General features: G+C 50.5%; 1 protein-coding gene across 4 annotated transcripts in view; it reads left to right on the forward strand.

The window, feature by feature from the left end:
• Window positions 1-16,400: 16,400 nt before the first annotated feature.
• The window catches only part of mboat1 (membrane bound O-acyltransferase domain containing 1), a 189,342-nt gene continuing 183,398 nt past the window's right edge, over window positions 16,401-22,344 (forward strand). For 2 of the 4 annotated variants that reach the window (XM_038796971.1, XM_038796970.1), the window contains exon 1: window positions 16,401-16,736. In XM_038796971.1, coding sequence (XP_038652899.1) covers window positions 16,647-16,736 — 90 coding nt within the window. In that variant the 5' untranslated portion in view covers window positions 16,401-16,646. The remainder of the gene's footprint in view (window positions 16,737-22,344) is intronic. The other 2 variants (XM_038796968.1, XM_038796969.1) reach the window with 1 other exon arrangement.

The raw sequence follows: 22,344 nt of genomic DNA on the forward strand, positions 1-22,344 counted from the left end.
TGCCTGACCTGGTCACAGCTGCCACTTTTGGCTGGAAGACTGCACACAGCTTATTTCCTTAAGAGTCATAGATGTCTACAGCACAGGAAAGGCTCTTGGCCCATTGCATCTGTGCCGGGCAAAAACAACCACCTAAGTATTCAAATCCCATTTTCCAGCACTTGGCCCATAGCTGTGTATGCCTTGGCATCACAAGTGCACATCAAAACACTTCTTAAAATGTTATGAGGGTCTCTGCCTCCACCACCCTTTCAGGCAGTGAGTTCCAGACTCCCACCACCCTCTGGGCAAAAAGCTTTTCCTCACATGCCCTCTAAACCTCCTTCCCCTTACCTTAGATCTATTCCCCCTGGTCATTGATCCCTTCACCAAAGGGAAAGGTTACTTCCTGTCTCCTCTATCTATGCCCCTCATAATTTTATATACCTCAATCATGGCCCTCCTCAGTCTCCCCTGCTCCAAGGAAAACAACAGAAATTTCTGGAAATACTCAGCTGGTCTGATGGTAGCTGAGGATAGAGAAACAAGAGTTAATATTTTGAGTCATAAATAATTATTCTAGAGAATGGAAAGAAGGTAGAAATATGGTGGGTTGCATGCCATTTGACCAGCTTGCACCACATTTTTGTCCTTGGCCTGCTGCTGTTTTCCAGTAAAGCTCAAAGAAACACGAGGAACAGCACCTTATCTTCCAATTCGGCACTTGATAGCTTTCTGGACTCAACATTAAGTTCAACAATTTCAGACCATGAATTCTGTCCCCCCATTTTGATTGCTTTTCCTGCCATGCGTTAGTGTTAGTCTTGTTTTCGTGGTTTTGCTTGTGGATAGAGTTAGTAATTATTCTGCCAATCACGTTTACACTGGAAAAATGCTTTGTCTCTTTACTACAACCATTGTCACTCCGGGCACAATTTAACACCGTGTTGCGCCTGGCGCAGATCAGAGCGTGCCAGTTGAATAGTGGGAAAGGCCAAAATCAAGATTTTCACCGGGCATGAACCATTTTGCAATTCACCTGGCCCGTTCCCGATGGCACGTTCCCAACCTCGCCCAAAAATGGGGAGAACATCATTAACCCACATTTGCAGGAATTACCCAACTCCCCAGCGAGAAGTCACGTGGGTGTCGTGTAGTACTCCTTTTTAAAAACATGAAGCTGGTTTCTGAGAGAAAGTGAGTGTGTGAATTAGGGGAGAGCCCCTGAGCACGGTCTCCCTAATGTTCGCAGCAGAGGTCTGGGGTCTACTGAAGTGGCCGGGATTGTGCAGAGCAAGATTCGCCAGCACAACTGGCTCTCTGCATGGCACTATGAGCGAAGGTGTGAAATGTAAGGGCGAACATAGAACATACAGTGCAGAAGGAGGCCATTTGGCCCATCGGGTTTCACCGACCCACTTAAACCCTGACTTCCACCCTATCCCCATAACCCAATAACCCTCCTAACATTTTTGGACACTAAAGGCAATTTTAGTATGGCCAATCTACCTAACCTGCGTGTCTTTGGACTGTGGGAGGAAACCGGAACACCCGGAGGAAACCCACGCAGACACGGGGAGCACGTGCAGACTCCGCACAGACATTGACCGAGCGGCGAATCGAACCTGGGACCCTGGCGCTGTGAATCCACAGTGCTATCCACTTTTGCTACCGTGCTGGGTGGGGGAGGCTTGAGGTATTTGAGGGTCACGGGATGGAATCCCTAACTGATTGTCTAATTCCTTCCAGATCAAAAAATGTTTGCTGGTGTCGGTCCTGCAGAGGCTGCCCTCATGTTGCTGCTGGCAGCCAAGGCAGGCGCCGCAGAAAGCAGCAGCGATGATGCAGGCTGGAGGCAGCGTCCCATATGCAGGGGACTAACTCATACCCTGAAGATCCGGCCACCCATCAGGCTGAGGAGGGACCCAGAAGGTGAGGCCAGTGACAGCCTAATATGTACAGGCATTGTTGGTTATTCAATGAGCTGACAAACACCATGTAGCGCAGAAGATTGCATCTCAGAGAGACAGTGCGGCACATGTGCCATGTCCTCATGGACGTGGCACCCTGTGGAGGAAGAGGGCACCAGCTCCCGGTGGCCATGAAGCTAATCTTTTATGCTAACAGTCATTCTGGGGCTCGGGCGGGGACCATTGTGGCATTTCACAATCTAATGCCCACAGGTGCATTCGGGAGGTGAATCCAACTATATCACTTTCCACCTGGCCCACCAAAATGTCGGGCTGCGGGATGCCCCGGGTCCAGGAGGTAACCCATACACATGTCACCCTGTGAGTACCGGGCATCAGAGAGTGCTCTCTGTTGACAGGAAGGTGTTTCCACTCGCTGAATGTTCAGTTTGTGTGTGATCACCACCTCAAAATCACGCATGTGTGTGACCGCTGGGAGGGTGCATGACAGCTCCATCCTGGGACACTCGAAGATCCTTGGTGTATTTGAGGACCATCCCAGGATGATGGGTTGGCTCGTGTGAGGCAAGGGATACCCGCAGAGCCTGATGACACCAGTGCGGAGGCCTCAGACTGAAGCGGAGACCCAATATAATGAGGCCCATGTTGCCACCTGTGCTGTCACTGAGTGGTGGATTGGACTGCTGAAAATGTGGTTCCGATGCCTGGATCACTGTGGTGGTGCCATACAGTACTCCCCCCCAGAGGAGGGACATGTGGCCTCATCTGAGGAGGCAGACCAGGAGAGGCTGGAGGGAAGAGAGGTAAGTGCATTGCAATCATACACTTGAGTTATTGGAATACACAAAGTGCTCTCCTTGATGTGGTCAATGTTTGTAAACATTGGTGCTTCACCACTTAAGAGTCATTGATCCATGAAGGGAGATGAATGAATTAAGACTGTAGTTGGTTTGTGGAAGCTGTCAATCACAGCCCACTTTGAGAAGGTTACGAATGGCTTGCAGCTAATGGTCTGCGGGTTTGAAAAACAGGTCACAATTGTTCTCCTTTGAGGAATGGGCACATGGAGCCTCCAGGCAAGTGTTGCAGCTCTGATTCTTTGCCACTGTCTGGATGCCTCTCTGGCTTTCAGACAGGAGTCTCTTTTCTGGGGGGACGGGTCCCTCTAATCAAGGGGTTTCTATGGGGGTGTCCTTTTAGTCAGGATGCCTTTAGTTAAGGGGGGCCTTGTGGGGGGGTTCCTTCAGTTAGAGGGTCTCAGTGGGGGAGGTTCCTTCAGTTAGGGGATCTCTGTGGGGAGACCCTTTAGTTTGGGTGTCTGTGGGCTGTCTCCTTATTACAGGGGTACAGGCTGGATGGCTGGGTCACCCTCGTACTTGGGGTGGGTGGGGGGGTACCCAGGCAATCTAGGGTGGAGGGCTATTGTGAAGGGTGGGCGGTTGGAGATGCTCTGCGGTGTGGGGGGCTCAGAATGGCAGCCCAATAGAAGGATCCCCTCGTGAATCCCTCGCATTCCATGCCATGCAAAAATTTGCATGGCGGAGAATACTGAATTGCTTGGCGGTTGGTGCTCCCAGGGGGATTGTAAATCGATTGCAATTCACCTCCGGTGGGAGTACAGTCTCCCAAACGAGAATTCAGCCCATTATGTTTTCACCTTGATTTAGTTCTGTAGCAGTCACAGTCAACTTGAACCGTGAACTTTGCTTCTCTTTCCACAGATGCTGCCATACTTCATAAAGTATTTTTAGCACTTCCTGCTTTTGTGATTCAAATTGACCAAAATCTTTATTGGGCCAGCCATATGAATATTGTGGGTCCAAGGACAGGTCAGAGGCTGGAAATCCCGCACCGTAACTCACCCCGTGACTCCTCAAAGCCTGTCCACTATCTACAAGCACAAGTCAGGAGTGCGCTGGACACTCTCCACTGTCTAGATCAGCCAAGCCCCAACAAGAAGTCCAACAACTTCCAGGACCACTTGATCGGCAGCCCATCCACCATGTCATATTCAATCTTCCACCATCAGTGCAGTGACAGCAGTGTTTATTATTCACAAGATGAACTGCAGTGACTTGCCAATTTTCCTTTGCCAGTATGTTCCAAGCCTTCACTAATCATCTTCATCACATAGAAGGACAAAAGCAGCAGATACATGGGAACACCATCAATTGGAAGTTCTCCTCCAAAGCACGCACCATCCTGACTTGGAAATATATCACCGTTTCTTGCCACCAGGTCAAAATTCTGGACCTCTTCCTCTGACAGCACTAGATGCACCCTCACAGATGGACTGCAGTGCAGCGATTGACTGTATGGCAATGGCTTCTCCATAGAATTTGATGCATCTCGATATTCTTTTTTGAGGTATTTTTATTAAGGTTTAGCAGAATTTTTCATAATAAAATAGTAGTAACAATAATAACAGAACAAACTAGAGTGAACATTAACAGTGCAAAAAGACAATATACAATAACGATTAAATAGACATTAACCCACGTGACTCAGTCCTCCCACGCCATCCCAATGAAGCACTCCCCCCCCCCCCCCCACCCCCCCTCCCCCCCCACCAACAGCCCGCCCCCTACGGATTGCTGCTACTGCTGACATTTTTATTTTCCCTGAGAAAGTCGACGAACGGCTGCCACCTCCGAGAGAACCCTAGCGTAGACCCTCTTAAGGCAAACTTTATTTTCTCGAGGCTGAGAAACCCAGCCATGTCGTTAACCCAAGTCTCTACACTCGGGGGCTTCGAGTCCCTCCACATTAATAAAATCCGTCTCCGGGCTACTGGGGAGGCAAAGGCCAAGACGTCGGCCTCTTTTGCACCCTGAACTCCCGGGTCCTCTGACACTCCAAAGATCGCTATCTCTGGACTTGGTACCACCCATGTGTTAAGCACCTTGGACATTGCCCTCGCGAACCCTTGCCAGAACTCTCTAAGCTCTGGGCATTCTCAAAACATGTGGACATGGTTTGCAGGGCTTGCATGTCATACAACTGTCTTCTACCCCATAAAACTTGCTCATTCTCACTGCTGTCATGTGTGCCAGGTGGACCACCTTAAATTGAATTAGACTGAGCCTGGCACATGATGAGGAGGAATTAACCCTTCCCAGGACCTTAGCCCACAGACCCACTTCCAACTCCTCACCTAGCTCCTCCTCCCACTTGCCCTTGAGCTCTTCCACCGGGGTTTTCTCCGCCTCCTGTAGTTCCTGGTTGATATCCGACACCTTCCCCTACCCCACCCAGTTGCTGGAGACTACCATGTCCTGTAACCTCACTGGAGGCAGTGTCGGAAAGGCCACTACCTGTTTGTTCAGGAAGGCTCGTACTTGCAGATATTTAAAGGCGTTTCCTGGCGGCAGATTAAATTTGTCCTCGAGCGCCTTCAAACTGGGAAAACTTCCGTCTATGAACAGATCTCCCATCCTTCTGATGCCTGCCCTCTGCCAGCTCTGGAACCCACCATCCACCCTACCCGGCACAAACCTGTGGTAGTTACATATCGGGGTCCAGACCGACGCTCCCTCCAACTTCTTCTACCTCCTATACTATCCCCACCGGACGTGCGGAGTAACAGGTCGGCGGGAACGGCAAAGGAGCCATTATCAAAGCTCCCACACCTTCACATGACACTGCCTCCAGCTGCTCACACGCGCCCCCCCCCCCCCCCCCCCCACTTCCTAATCATAGCTATATTGGCCGCCCAGTAGTAGTTGCAAAGGTTCGGCAGCGCCAACCACCCCCCCCCCCCCCCCCCCCCCCCCCCGTGACTGCGCTCCAACAGCGATCTCCTTACTTGCGGGGACTTATTCGCCCACACAAAGCCCAAAATGATCCTACTCACACGCTTAAAAAAGGCCTTAGGGATGAAGATGGGGAGGCACTGAAAGACAAACAAAAATCTGGGGAGGACAGTTATTTTCACGGTCTGCACCTCCCTGCCAGTGACAGCGGGAGCATGTCCCACCTTTTAAAGTCCCCTTTCATTTGCTCCACCAGCAAATGGTTGAGCCTGTGCAGGGCATCCCATTTCCTGGCCACTTGTATACCCAGGTAATGAAAATTTTTCTCTACCATCCTGAGCGGCAGCTCTTTCAGTCTCTCCTGCCCCTTGGCCTGGATCATAAACAACTCACTCTTTCCCGTGTTCAGTTTGCACCGTGAAAAACAACCAAAATCCCTCAGGATCCGCAGAACCTCCCCCATCCCCTTCACAGGGTCCAAAATGTACAAGAGCAAATCATCTGTGTATAGCGAGACCTGATATTCCATCCCCCCCCGAACCAGTCCCCGCTCGTTCCTCGAGGCTCTCAGCGCCATAGCTAGCGGTTCTATAGCTAGGGCAAATAGTATCGGGGAGAGGGGACACCCCTGTCTCGTTCCCCGGTGAAGCTCGAAGTACCCCGACCTCAGCCGGTTTGTACATATACTTTCTACAGGCGCCTGGTACAGCAATTTCACCCAGCCAATGAAGCCCTCGCCAAACCCGAACCTCCCCAGCGTTTCCCACAGGTACTCCCACTCCCCCCGATCAAAGGCTTTCTCTGCGTCCATCGCTGTTACCACCTCCGCCTCCCCTCCCTCTTAGGGCATCATAATAATATTCAAAAGTCTCCGGACATTGGTATTGAGTTGTCTGCCTTTAACAAACCCAGTCTGTTCTTCCTCTATCACCCCTGGAACGCAATCCTCAATTCTTGTGGCAAGAATCTTAGCTAGCAATTTGGCATCCATATTTAAAAGCAAAATTGGCCTGTATGATCTGCAATGTTCCGGGTCCTTCCCTCGTTTGAGAATGGAGTGAAATCAAGGCCTGTGACATTGTTGGGGGGAGGGTTCCTTTCTCTCTAGCCTCATTGAAGGTCCTCATCAGGAGTGGGTTCAATATTTCCAAAAGTTTTTTGTAGAATTCTACCTGGTAAGTGTCCGGCCCCGGGGCTTTATCCGATTGCATGCCCTCTTTACCCTTGACAATCTCCTCCAATTCAATCGGGGCCGCATTTAGACATTTTAAAATGTCTTGTTTACTTGCCTCTGTTTGTTAAATGCAGAATAGGATATAAAAGAAGAATTTTGGTTGGAAAAAAGAGCTTGAGCTCACAACAAAGTCAGGCGATATTTTTGAAGTATTGGATGATTTAATTACTTCAGTAGAAATCAGCTGAACAATTGGAATTTGCACTGATAGGGCTAGAGCAATGATTGGAAAACATCTGATGTTGTGCAAAAATTAAAAGCAGCTGTACTTCATACTATTCTAACATTTAAACTGAGAAGCTTTGCTGGAAAAAAATGATTGAACAAGGTTTTCAGTGTTCTCAATAAAGCAATTAAATGTAATAATTTTAATTAAATTCAGAGTAATATGCTCCAAGTATATCACTGCGGGTTGTGAGGAAGTAGGTGCAGAGCACAATTCCGTATCCATGCATACAAAGATGAAATTGCTATCTCAGGGCAGGATGCTTGCTCATATATTTTGTCTCAAGGAAGAAATATGCATTTTCACAGCTGGTAAGAAACCTGAACTTGCTCAGCTGCTAAGCGATGTATATCTGGTTAAACTGGGTTACCAACTAAACATTTTCACTGAGCGAATCAGCTGAATGAAACTCTTCGTTTGCTCAGCAATTGTAACATTGAAAACGAAACTGAAAGTTCTTGTGGGGTGAATATGGGTGTGTTTTGGGGCTTTCATTCAAGAAAAGTTGTTGAATTTGACATAACCAGGCACAGTGGTTAGTGCTGCTGCCTCACGGTGCCGAGATCTCAGGTCGATCCCGGCTCTGGGTCACACTTTGCACATCTCCCCGTGCTTGCGTGGGTTTTGCCCCAACAACCCAAAGATGTGCAGGGTAGATCAATTGGCCACGCTAAATTGCCCCTGTGGTGAATGTAATATATGAATGTATATATACTAATTCACACTGTTATTGTAAGCGCAGTAGCACCATCCTACCACTAGGGGGAGTAGCACTGGGGGCACTTAGGAACTTGTACTGGGCTCCACCCTTGGTTCTGCCCACGACCCCTCCCCCTAGTGCAGCTGTATAAGTATCCGTGTCCAGAGTCAGCCTGGGTCACTACGAGTTGATCGACAGGTAACAGGCTGGCTCTGAAGTAAGTCGATTAAAGCCTAGATTCACATCGGAAACACGTGTCTGGTGAATTGATGGTTCCATCAATTTAATCGACTTAAGAACAGTAAGATCGATTATGGAATTGGCCCTCAAGCCTGGACGCCTGGAACTCAACCCGCAGGATGCAGAGGCTAAAGAAATCTTCTCCCATTGGATCTGGTGCTTCAAGGCCTACCTGGCCGAAGCAAGCACAGCCGAAACTACAGAGGATCAGAAGCTGAGTCTACTGCACGCGAGGGTGAGTCATAGAATCTCAACGCAACTAAACTCGGCCAGTTCATATACTGCGGCGCTAGCAGTTCTCGAAAAAATGTATGTAAGGCCAATTAATGAAGTTTACGCTCACCATGTGTTTACGACTCGCCGTCAGCGGCCTACGGAATCACTCGCCGAATTCCTAAGAGAACTTAAAAATTTGTCCAATGACTGTAATTACCAAGCGGTTACCGCGGCTGAACACAGGGAATTGGCGGTACGCAATGTTTTTGTAGCGGGCCTCAGGTCTAACTACGTGCGCCAACGACTGCTGGAAAAGGGGGCCTAGGACTCAGAAACGACTGTGGAAGCTTCGACCACGATGGAGGTCTCCTTCTGCAGCCTTAACCCGTTCCCCGCGGACCCTGCGACCCCATCATGGGCCCCCGACCAGCGACTCCCCTAGGCCTGTGCTACGCGGCCGCCCAGCCACCATGCTGCCCCAGCCAGCCACTATGCTGCCCCAGCAAGCCACTATGCGGCTCCAGCCTGCCATTTCTGCAGCCAGAACCAGCACCCGCGGCAGCACTGCCCGGCCCGCAACGCGACCTGCAGCAGCTGCGGGCGAAAAGGGCATTACGCTAGAGTAGCCTCGCAAAAAAGGCCCCAGCTTCCAACTCCCCAGCGACTTGCAGGAACCGCTCCCCGCACTCTCAGCCCCGCGGGGCCCGAAACGCTGCGGCTTATGCCCCGACTCCGCCTCCTCCAGCCACGTGCGATTCATGGGGGCCGCTATCTTGGAAAACCTCCACCACACGGCCGGCCATGTGCGACTCATGGGGGCCGCCATCTTGGACGCTATCTTCCTCGCCGCCCGCCACGTGCGACTCATGGGGGCCGCCATCTTGGACGCCAACTTCCTCGCCGCCCGCCACGTGCGATCCACGGGCCCGATCGGCATCTCCGAGCTCGGACAACTCAGCGGAGGAATTCGAACAAGACTACGAACTCAGAGGGCAGTCATCACGGGGCCACTCCAGCACAGCTGATCGAGCCGCCGACTACCCGCAACTCAGTGCGGTCACCCTAGACCAATCCCGACCGAAGAATCTGCAAAACTCGATGGCAGAGGTCCATATCAACGGGTACAAAGCGCCATGCCTCTTCGACTCCAGGAGCACAGAGAGCTTCATACACCCAGACGTGGTAAGACGCTGTTCGCTCCCCGTTTTCCCAGCGCAGCAAACTATCGCGCTCGCTTCAGGCTCCCACTCGGTCCAGATCCAGGGGTGCACCGCCGCGACACTCACAATCCGAGGCACTAGTTACTCGAAGTTTAAACTCTATGTTTTGCCCGAACTCTGCGCGCCACTCTTATTAGGCCTAGACTTCCAGTGTAACCTCAAGAGCCTCACCCTCAGCTTTGGAGGGCCCCTGCCCCCACTCACGATCTGCAGCCTCGCTACGCTGCAAATCCCTCCCCCTCCTCTCTTTGCCAATCTCACTAAGGACTGTAAACCCGTAGCCACTCGTAGCAGGCGGTATAGCCTGCAGGATAGGGTATTTATCAGAGCAGAGGTCCGAAGGCTACTCAGTGAGGGGGTTATAGAGGCCAGCAATAGTCCCTGGAGAGCTCAGGTGGTGGTTGTTAAGACCGGGGAAAAATTTTGTATGGTGGTCGACTACAGTCAGACTATAAATAGATTTACGCTCCTCGACGCGTATCCCCTCCCCAGGATTGCAGACATGGTAAACCAGATCGGCCAGTACCGGTTCTTCTCCACGGTGGATCTGAAGTCTGCATACCACCAGCTCCCAATCCGCCCGAAGGACCGCAACTACACGGCATTCGAGGCCGATGGTCGCCTCTTCCATTTCCTCTGGGACCCTTTCGGCGTCACCAATGGGGTCTCGGTGTTCCAACGAGCAATGGACCGAATGGTGGACCAGTACGGGCTGCGGGCCACGTTTCCGTACTTGGACAATGTCACCATAGAATCATAGAATCATAGAATTTACAGTGCAGAAGGAGGCCATTCAGCCCATCAAGTCTGCACCGGCTCTTGGAAAGAGCACCCTACCCAAGGTCAACAACTCTACCCTATCCCCATAACCCAGTAACCCCACCCAACACTAAGGGCAATTTTGGACACTAAGGGCAATTTATCATCGCCAATCCACCTAACCTGCACATCTTTGGACTATGGGAGGAAACCGGAGCACCCATGCACACACGGGGAGGATGTGCAGACTCCACACAGACAGTGACCCAAGCTGGAATTGAACCTGGGACCCTGGAGCTGTGAAGCGATTGTGCTATCCACAATGCTACCGTGCTGCCCCATCTGCGGCTATGACCAGCAGGACCACGACGCCAACCTCCACCGTTTTCTCCAGACGGCACAGAAACTCAACCTCACGTACAACAAGGAGAAATGCGTTTTCCGCACATCCAGGCTAGCCATCCTCGGCTATGTCATGGAAAACGGAGTCCTGGGCCCCGACCCGGACCGTATGCGCCCCCTCTTAGAACTCCCTCCCCTTCATTGTCCCAAGGCCCTCAAACGGTGCTTGGGATTGTTTTCTTACTACGCCCAATGGGTTCCTCAATATGCGGACAAAGCCCGCCCACTCTTTAGGACCACACGATTTCCCCTGTCAGCCGAGGCACACCAGGCCTTCGACGGCATCAAGGAGGACATCGCCAAAGCGGCCATGCGGGCGGTGGATGAATCCACCCCATTTCAGGTAGAGAGCGATGCCTCAGAGGTGGCTCTTGCAGCCACGTTAAATCAGGCAGGGAGACCAGTTGCATTTTTCTCCCGTACCCTCTCCGCTTCAGAACTCCGACACTCTTCAGTCGAGAAAGAAGTGCAACCTATTGTGGAGGCTATCCGTCACTGGAGGCACAGCCACACAGGTAGGAGGTCACCCTCATCACCGACCAAAGATCGGTTGCCTTCATGTTCGACAACTCGCAAAGGGGCAAAATAAAAAACGATAAAATCCTGAGGTGGAGGATCGAACTCTCCACCTACAATTATGACATCAAATATTGACACGGGAAGCTCAACGAGCCTCTGGATGCCCTATCCCGTGGGACATGTGCCAGCGCGCATTGACCGATTAAAAAGAATCCACAATGACCTCTGCCACCCGGGGGTCACCTGGCTCGCTCACTACATCAGGGCCCGAAACCTGCCTTTCTTCAACGAGGAGGTAAAAGCGGTCACCAGGGACTGCCCGATCTGTGCGGAGTACAAACCGCACTTCTATAGACCAGACAGGGCCCACCTGGTCAAGGCTTCTAGGCCCTTTGAACGCCTCGCGATCGATTTCAAAGGGCCACTCCCCTCAACTAACAAGAACATTTACTTCTTAAACGTCGTAGACGAGTTCTCCCGCTTTCCATTCGCTACCCTGTGCCCCGACATGACCTCCCAGTCATTAGGGCCCTGCATAGCATCTTCACCCTGTTTGGTTTCCCCAGCTACGTACACAGTGAACGGGGTTCGTCCTTCATGAGCGACGAGCTGCGTCAGTACCTGCTCGAAAAGGGCATTGCCTCGAGCAGGACTACCAGCTACAACTCCAGGGGGAATGGGCAGGTGGAAAGGGAGAATGCGACGGTCTGGAAGACCGTCCTACTTACCCTCCGGTCTAGAAAGCTCCAAGTCTCCCAGTGGCAGGAAGTCCTCCCAGACGCGCTCCACGCTATTAGGTCCCTCTTGTGGACGGCGACCAACCAGACCCCTCATGAGTGGCTCTTCATTTTTTCCAGGGGCACTACGCACGGGGTCTCACTTCCGGCATGGCTGAGGATGCCGGGCCCCGTACTCCTGAGGAAACACGTCAGGGGGCACAAAACCGACCCCCTTTTTGAGAAGGTGCGCCTGCCCCACTGCAACCCCCAGTACGCATTCGTCGAGTTCCCTGACGGCTGTCAGGACACTGTATCCCTCCGGAATCTGGCACCCGCTGGATTGAGCTCCCCCTCTGCCCCCACAGAAGGATCTCTCACCCTACACCCCATGCCTTCATCCCCTTGCGTTCCCGAGCCCACGAGCTTGCTCCACCAGTCCCGCACACCCGCGCCGGCCAGCCCCCAGTCGAACCAGGAGAGTATGAAGCTCGAATACAACCCTCCCTGGAGTCCGCCATCGTACCCCAAAACACTACACCCGTCCAGCCACCGCAAGAGGCTGCAACCCCGGTGCTCCGCGGGTCTCAGCGGACAATCCGACCGCCAGACAGACTGACGTTATAGACTAGACCACCACCCCCGCCGCACTTGATTTTTTTGCAGGGGGTGAATGTGGTGAATGTAATATATGAATGTATATATACTAATTCACACTGTTATTGTAAGCGCAGTAGCGCCATCCTACCACTAGGGGGAGTAGCGCTGGGAGCACTTAGGAACTTGTACTGGGCTCCACGCTTGGTTCCGCCCACGACCCCTCCCCCTAGTGCAGCTGTATAAATATCCGTGTCCAGAGTCAGCCTGGGTCACTACGAGTTCATCGACAGGTAACAGGCTGGCTCTGAAGTAAGTCGATTAAAGCCTAGATTCACATCGGAAACACGTGTCTGGTGAATTGATGGTTCCATCAGCCCCTTAATTGGAAAAATGAATTGGGTACTCTAAATTAAAGAGAAAAGAATTGGACATAACCAATCAAGCCACAACTGGCAGCACACTCTTCTGGTTTATGCAACAAAGGCTGAAGCATTTGCAACCATCTCCGGCCAGAAGTGTCAAGTGAATGGTCCATCTCTACTTCCTCCGAATGTCCTCAGTGCCACAAATGCCAGGCTTCAACTAATTGATTCACTCTACCTGATATCAAGAAACAGCTGAAGGCTGTGGTCCTCAAAAGGTAATGGGCCCTGACAACACTTTGGCAAGTTTTAAAGATGTGCTGCAGAACCAGCTGCTCTCCTAGCCAAGCTGTTCCACAATAAGCAGGACAAATCTAATCCGACCAATTAGTCTCGTTTCGATCATTAGCAAAATGATAGAAAGGGTCACCAACAGTGTTATCAAGTGGTACCTACACAGCAATAGTCTGCTCACTGATGGTCAATTGGGTCTCGTCAGAACCATTCAGCTCATGACCTCATTACAGCCTTATTTCAAACATGAACAATAGAGCTGAACTCAGGAAGTGAGGTGAGAGTGGCTGCCCTTGGCATCAAGGCATTTTTTCAATTGAATATGACATCAAGTAGCACTAGCAAAACTGAAATCAATGGGAATAAGGCGGAAAACTCGCCATTGGTTGGAGACATACCTTGCACAAAATAAGATGGTTGTTGCAGGTCAATCACTTCAATTCCATGGCTTTGCTGCAGGGGTTCCCTAGGGTAGTGTCTTAGGCCCAACCATCTTCTGCGACTTCTTCAATTACCTTCCCACCATGCTAATGTCAGAAAGGTGGTGTGATTCTCTGGTGAGTCACAACGCAATTCGTAATTCCTCAGGTACTGAAGCAGCCCTTGTCCATATGCAGCAAGACCTGGACAATATTCAGGCTTGTACGTACATGTGGCAAGTGACATTCATTCCATACAGGTACCAGGCAATGATTATCACAAACAAGAGAGAATCTAACAGTGGCCGGCACGGGGACGCAGTGGTTATCACTGCTGCCTCACCACGCTGAGGACCCGGATTCGGACCCGGATTCGATCCCGGCTCCAGGTCACTGTCCGTGTGGAGTTTGTACATTCTACCCGTGTTTGCGTGTGTCACCCCCCCCGCCCCCGCCTCCACAACCCAAAGGCGTGCAGGGTAGGTGGATTGGCCACACTAAATTGCTCCTTAATTGGAAAAAATTATTGGCTAGTCTAATTTTAAAAAAAAGAGAATCTAACCATCTCCCCAGGAGATTCAATGGCATTACCATTGCTGAATTCTCCCACGAACAACATCCTGGGTTTACCATTGATCAGATATTGAACTGGACCGGTGATATAAATACTGTGGCTACAAGAGCAGATCACAGGATGGGAGTTAATTCGTGAGTGACTCACTTCCTAATGCCACACAGCCTTTCCTCTGTCCACAAGGCACAAGTCAGAAGTATGGTTGAATAGCACAAGGGGACATAGCTTTAAATTGAGGGTAGATAGATATAGGACAGATGTCAGAGGTAGGTTCTTTACTCAGAGTAGGGGCGTGCAATGCCCTGTCTGCAACAGTAGTGGACTCGCCAACATTAAGGGCATTTAAATGGTAATTTAATAAACATATGGATGATAATGGAATAGCGTAGATGGGCTTTAGATTGGTTTCACAGGTTGGCGTAACATCGAGGGCCGAAGGGCCTGTACTGCGCTGAAATGTTCTATTTGTCTGGATGAGTGCAGCTTGAAATGCACTCAAAAAGCTCGTCACCATCCAGCATGAAACAGCCCGCTAGATTGACATCCCATCCACCACCCCAAATGTTCACTCCCTCCACCACTGACGCACAGTTGCAATGGTGTGAACCATCCGCAAGACACACTGCAGCATCTCAGTGTGGCTCCTTTGACAGCACCTTTCAAACCCGTGATCCTTACCCCCAGAAGGACAAGGGGGCTGCAGATGCATGGGAACATCACCACTTGCAAGTTCCCCTCTAAGTCACACACCATCCTGACTTGGAACTTCAATTGCTGTTCCTCCACTGTCACCATGTCAAAAATCCTGAAACTCTCTAACAGCATTGTGAGTGTACCTACGCCACATGGTTTCTAGTGGTTCAAGAAGCTGAACTACAATCCTCTGTCCCATAACAGCTATCAGAAGTGCCAATGACATTTCATGAACCAGCTTCCTCAGAACGGAGTTCAGTGAAATATTGCTGTGGACATTCTGGAGTGAATGCTCCAAATAATTCAGCAATGCTTCTTCTGCATTGGCACGCTGGAGTCCCATTTAGCACAACCTACTTGTGCCAAGCTAAATTTTCATCAATGACATCAATGAAAAGGAAGTACCAAGCCAGGATGAACATTGGTCATGACACTGCAGTTGTCCTTGACAAAAGATAATTCCCATTTTAGCAGCAACAAATTTCACATTAAGAAAGCTGAACAACAATCATAAATAGATGCCATGAATTGAATGACTAATTTTCATACAATACTGAAGAAATAGAGGTGTTCAGGGGATCTGCAGAGGACAGGTGGGGCTCGGAAGCAAAAGAGCTGTGAAACACTCTGGTAGGTAAAAAGAGCACAGTTAGAAATGAAAATAATCAGGACGAATAAAAAGGAAGTTTTATTTATCTGCTTCAGCTGAACGTTTAACTGAACCTGTGGCTTTAAGCTGCTGGTCTGGGTCCCAATGTCGCTGACCTTTTTTCGTGATGTGTGCGACAAGTAAGTGTGAGCACAAGGGCAATGAATGTCACTGAATAAATGACAAACATGTGGCAAACATGCCACTGTACTGCAGCCAGTGTTTGGGAGGGTAGTTTAAACTTCTTCGTCTCTCTCGAGTGTGATGAAACTTTAAAGCAACAGCATCTTCGTGATGAGTGTTCTGACACTTTTTATATAAAAAAAAATTATTACAGTCACCACGGGACGTCGTGTGTCGGTTCAGAGAATCCGTACCATCGGCTCCACTGGCTGAAATATTTGTAAAACAAAAGGATTCGTGAGGTAAATGTGCGAGTTCTATTTGATCTGCGTAATGATTAACATCGAGCGACTCCTGGATTAGATCAAGAATCGGGTGTGAACTTGGAAGCCCTCTCTCTCGCTCTCCTCCTCTTGGAAAGTTACCAAAAATGCAATTAGTCAGCTAACTGGGGATCGGCAGGTTTACCGCAGGTCACAGCAACAGGTGACGCCGCAGGTGTGTTGAAATGTTATCCGCAGCAAAGCCCCCCCTCCCAGAACCGTAACCTGGGAGACGTTGCCAACCACGGATCCCTGGAACCTCGCCTCCAACAGCCGCTTCTTTAAACGTGCTTCAACCACTTCACTTTGGCTGAAGAAGCCCAATCGTCATGGTTGGCACCAACCCATTTGTCCAACAAGATGTACAACGGCCTCCAAAGCCACCCCACCCTGACCACTATGCTCCCCCCCCCCCCCCCCCCGGCCTTGGGGCGAGACGCTGAGCTTGAGTGACAGCCCCGCCAGCCAACCGCAGTCCTCTGCCAGCTCGCGGGGGCGGGGGAACAACCGGCGCCGCAGCTAATCGCAGGCGGCGGCTCAAGTGGGTCGGCCTCTCCCAGGGTTGGGTGTGGCCGGGGCGGGGCCGGGGTGTGAAGCGCAAGCGCAGTCGGCTAGGAGAGCCAGCGAGCGGTTGTCAGTGAGCGCGCTGGGACGGCGGCTTGAGCGCGCGATCGGCAGCTTCCAGCAGAACGGCAGCGCGTCACAATCATGCAGGATGGCAGAACCGCCAAGCATCCCGTTCAGAACCACGGGTTCCAGATTGTTCCACCCGCTCAGTGTCCGCTTCAATGTGCCGCTGGACCAGGTAAGAAAACCCACTCTTCAGTGTTACGGCTGATCATCCAGCTCTTATTCAGTCTGTTGCTGTTGATCGTCCAGCCCTTCTTCAGTGTTACTGCTGATAATCCAGCTCTTATTCAGTCTGTTACCGTTGATCCTCTAACCATTCTTCAGTCTGTTACCGTTGACCCTCTAACCATTCTTCAGTCTGTTACCGTTGATCCTCCAGCTCTTCGTCAGTGTTACCGTTGATCCAACAGCCCTTCTTCAGTATGTAATTGGCAATGTGATCCGAGAGAGCACGCATGTCTGATGGCCATGGCGAGGTTGTCTATAATCACAGGTTGACATGTTATTTAATTACATTGATGGGAGATGGGCATCGCTGGCAAGGATTGTTAGCGTTGCCCCAGCATTATTATTGCTCTTGAGTCAGTGGTGTTGAGTTGCCCACTGGGGTTGCAGTCGGTCTGTATGGTGAAGATGCCCCCATGATTAAATAGGAAATTCCAGGATTTCAACCCAAAGGCAATTATAGAACAGTGATATATTTTCATAGAATTTACAGTGCAGAAGGAGGCCATTTGGCCCATCGAGTCTGCACCGGCTCTTGGAAAGAGCACCCTACCCAAGGTCAACACCTCCACCATATCCCATAACCCAGTAACCCCACCCAACACTGAGGGCAATTTTGGACACTAAGGGCAATTTATCATGGCCAATCCACCTAACCTGCACATCTTTGGACTGTGGGAGGAAACCGGAGCACCCGGAGGAAACCCACGCACACACGGGAGGATGTGCAGACTCCGCACAGACAGTGACCCAAGCCGGAATCGAACCTGAGACCCTGGAGCTGTGAAGCAATTGTGCTATCCACAATGCTACCGTGCTGCCTTTTAAAGTCAGTGTGTGATCTGGAGGGGTCCTTGGATGTGATGCTGTCACCATATCTCTGCTGCTTTTGAGGTGGTAGATGCCGCAAGTTTGAGAGCTGCTGTGAAAAGATACTTCTTGTAGACCAAAATTCTCAACTGGGGCCTGCAGCTTCCTCGGCGTTCCCAACAGGTTTTACCAGTAGCTACATGTCGCCATTGCGCGGACAAATTAAATCCGATTCCCCCAAGTGTCAGAATATCCAAGGCTATGGGCAGGATTTTCCGCACTCCCCCGGGTTGTGTTTCACGGTGGCGATCATTGGCTGGTGGCGAGATCTCCTGACCTCATCGCTGCCAAAGGAGTTTCCTCTTCTATGCACCCCCTGCTGCTGGGAGACTCATGGCAGGGGTTCACCATCGGCGGAACGGGAATATCCCACGGGCGAGAATGGCCGGAAACCTTCGGTCAGAAAATTTTATGTTTCAACCCTGAGTCATCAATCAAATCAGTACGGTATCACTTCAGTCTCTCTCCCCACACAGACAATAAGGGAATAGAAACCATCACTTGGCACAAACGATTCACAGCCATCAGTCCGTCATGTTAGCAAGGAGACAGCACCCAGTCTGAGCAGGTGCATTCTTCTCAATTAGTCATGAAGAGACACTGGAGCAAGCATTAGCACCATTGGGTATCACCAGCATTCTACTGGTTTAAATGTCACTGCCATTGAAGTTGATAAAGTGTCAAGCTGCTAACTTCAATGTATCTCTATCAAGCCAGTTGACAGTCTAATTTCAGCGCTATTGAATCAGGGTGAACATGGAGCATGAAATGCGCTTGTGGTTTTTGAAGATATCTCCATGTCTTGGCAGAATTTTTGCTTCGCAGCAGCAGCAAGTTTCACATTAAGCAAAACAAAAATAGCTTAGCATCCTCCGGGGAGATTAGATTTGGTGCTCCTGGCGGACGAGAAGTTCTGCAAGTAGGTCGCCTCGGCAATAGAGGACTATGTGGAGCTTAACCAGAACAGGGAGGTTTCGGCCTCCATGGTTTGGGAAGTGTTGAAGGCAGTGATTAGGGGAGAGGTAATATTCTATAAGGTCCACAGGGATAAGGTTGAGAGGGCGGCGAGGCAAAGGATGGTCGAGGCCATTGTGGAAATAGACCAAAGGTATTCAGCGGCCCCAACTAGAGAGCTGTTAGCAGAAAGGAAGAAGTTAAAGGTGGAGTTTGATATTGATAGGGAAGGTGGTGGGTCAGCTCCGTCGCGCATGAGCGTATGAGAAGAAGGCCAGCTGCCTGTTAGCCCACCAGTTGAGACAGCAGGTGGCCACATGGGAGATAGCACAGGTTAGGGCTGGGTGGGGGCGATGCTGGTGATGACCATGTTAAAAACTAATGGGACATTTGAAGCATCTTATTAGGGGTTGTAAAGGTCCAAGCCCCGGGTAGAGAACACAGAGATGGAGGACTTTCTGGACAGTTTAAAATTCTCGGTGGTGGAGGAGGGGCAGGGATAGGGACTAGTGATGTCATTGGGATTGCAGGAGATAATTGAGTGCATTGGGCTGATGCAGTCGGCAAAGGCATCAGCTTTCCACCAGGGCCAGATGGCTTTCCGGAGGAATTTTATAAACAGTTTTTTTTTTACATAGAATTTACAGTGCAGAAGGAGGCCATTCGGCCCATCGAGTCTGCACCGGCTCTTGGAAAGAGCATCCTACCCAAGCTCAACACCTCCACCCTATCCCCATAACCCAGTAACCCCACCCAACACTAAGGGCAATTTTGGACACTAAGGGCAATTTATCATGGCCAATCCACCTAACCTGCACATCTTTGGACTGTGGGAGGAAACCGGAGTACCCGGAGGAAACCCACGCACACACGGGGAGGATGTCACAGCAGTGACCCAAGCCGGAATCAAACCTGGGACCCTGGAGCTGTGAAGCGATTGTGCTATCCACAATGCTACCGTGCTGCCCTAGTTCTCGGCAGTGCTGGCATGGCTTCTCCTAGGGGTGTATAATGATTTGTGGGAATGGGGGAATTGCAGGCCAAGTTGGCAAAGGTGTACATCTCCTTGATCCCAAATAATTTTTAAAAATATAAATTTAATGTACCCAATTCATTTTTTCCCAAATAGGGGCAATTTAGTGTGTTCAATCCACCTACCTTGCACATCATTGGGTTGTTGGGGTGAGACCCACGCAAACACAGGGAGAATGTGCAAACTCCACACGACAGTGACCCAGAGCCGGGAGCGAACCTGGGACCTTGGCGCCGTGAGGCAACAGGGCTAACCCACTGCGCCATCGTGCTGCCTGGATCCCAAAGAAGTTTTATGTTCCAGTGGAGTGTGGGTCTTGTAGGCCCATTTCCTCGTTGATGTGTGAAGGTGCTGGCAGAGGTTTTGGCAAGACAAAGGAGGGCGGATATGAGGATCAGGCAGGCTTTGTCAAGGGGCGGGAGTTGTCGAGTAACATTAGGTGGCCTCTGAACATGCTGATGATCATGGCTAGGGGGAAGGTGCCAGAAGTTATTATTTCCTGTGGAGGTACCAGTTCAAGGTCCTGGGAGGGTTTGGGCCAATGTTCATCTCCTTGGTAAGGTTGCTCTATGCCGCCCCGAAGGCGAGTGTGAGGACGCATGCGGTGAATTCGGGATATTTCTGGCTCCATTGGGGTACGAGACAGAGATGCCACTTATCTCTGTTGTTATTTGCGTTAGCTATTGAGCCCCTGGCCATTGCACTTTGGGACTCAAAGGACTGGAAAGGCACAGTAAGGCGAGATATCTCTCTACATGGACGATCTGTTGCTATATGTCTCGGATCTGCTTGTATGTATGGAGAAAATAATGGGGAAGTTTCGTTCCTCTTCAGGGTATAGCTCAACGTGAGAAACATATTTCCTGTGAACTCCCAGGGAGGTGTGAGCCTTTCTGGCCAAGATGAGATTTAGTTATCTTGGTATTCTGGTGGCTCACGACTGGGCCACAATGCACAAATAGAACTTGGCCAGCTTGGTGGATGGGTTGAGAGGGGAACTGAAGAGATGGGATGCTCTCCTTGGTGGGTAGAGTGTAGACCATAAAAATGAACATTCTCCCGAAGTTTTTGTCCATGTTTCAGTGTCCCCCCCACCCTCCAATGTTTTTTGTGAGAGTGGATAGGTTAATTTCGGCCTTCGTGTGGGCAGGTAAGACCCCCAAGATCTGGAGAACCTTCCTGCAGAGGGGACAGCGGGAGTGAGTGGCTGGCATTACCAAATTTGCTACATTATTATTCAGTGGAAAATGTGTGGTGGTGATGGTGGGATGGGAGGGCATTGAAGGTGTAAATGGGGAGGCCTCCTGCGAGGGAGCATGTTTAAAGGCGCTGGTTATGATCCCTTTCCCATTTACCGCGGCCAGGTGTACAGTGAGCCCGGTGCTGGTGGCATCCCTTAAGATTTGGAAACAGCTTAGGCGGCCCTTTGGGTTGGGGGGTCATGTCAGTACAGTCATCTGTGGAAATTATAGGTTTGCGTTGGCAGTGATATATAGGATAGGGAGTAGGAAGGGGGTTGAGAGGATTCAGGATTTGTTTGTGGAAGGGAGTTTGTGGGGCTGGTTGAATTGAAAGAGACGTATCGGCCCCCGAGGAGGAGTGAATTCCGGTACATACAGGTGCGGGACTTTGCACGAAAAGAGTTTCCTTCATTCCCTCAGCTGCTGAGCCATACACTGTTAGATAGACTGTTATCAAGTGATGAGCTTTGGGAGGGGAGGATCTTTGAAATATATGGGTGGTTGCTGGAGATGGGAACGGCTTCATTAGAAGAGATAAATGGGAAGTTGGAAGAGGAGCTCGGAGTGGCACTGGGGGGAGAGGTCTGGAGTGAAATATTGTATCGGGTGAACTCCACCGTCTCCTGTGCTAGGATGAGCCTGATATAATTTAATGTGGTGCACAGGGCTCATGACTCATGCACGCATGAGCAGGATCTTCCTGGAGGTGGAGAATAGGCATGCGAGGTGCACAAGGGGACCGTCAAATTGCGTACATATGTTTTGGTCTTGCCCAAAATTGGTCGGGCCTTGGACGTTGGTATTTGAGACATTGTCAAAGATTGTGAGGGTGGAGCCGTGTCCTTTGGTGGCAATCTTTGGCACATCGGAGTTGCTGGGCTGGAAGGGGGTCGATGTTGTAGCCTTCGCCTCTCTGATTGCCCGGTGACTGTCGATGTTGTAGCCTTCGCTTCTCTGATTGCCACCGAGGGGAATTAAGTTTGCCCTTAGGGAGTCTGAGGAGGGGGGTTCAACAGATTGAACCCCCTACAGATTGAGGCTGTTCGTCTCTGTTTTCAAGGAGCTGTTTATCGGCAGCGAGAAGATGGGGCGGGGGGAGGGGGAGGGGGGCAGCGAGTTTGGGGAGTAGAGTTGGTAACTTTTGTAAGAGATGAAAAATGACCATCTGTTTGTAATTTGATTTTGTTTTTATGAGTGTGGAATTTCCTGTATGGTTTGGAATAAGGTATATATTAAAAAAAAGTAAAACAAAAATAATGAATGTATATGTTTAATTTTATAACTAATTGTTATGCAGACAAACATTGTGTTGTATTATAGGAACCTGTAGAATTTTTTGACATGAGAGGGGAGTCCTTCAAACTCAAAAGTATTGAAAACCCCTACTGGAGATGGCCCACGTTCAGGTTGAGAACCTCTGTTGGAGATGTACATGCTAATGCCACTGTGTGCCAGTGGTG

This window comes from Scyliorhinus canicula, chromosome 5 (assembly GCF_902713615.1).
Source record: "Scyliorhinus canicula chromosome 5, sScyCan1.1, whole genome shotgun sequence".
NCBI lineage: Eukaryota > Metazoa > Chordata > Chondrichthyes > Carcharhiniformes > Scyliorhinidae > Scyliorhinus > Scyliorhinus canicula.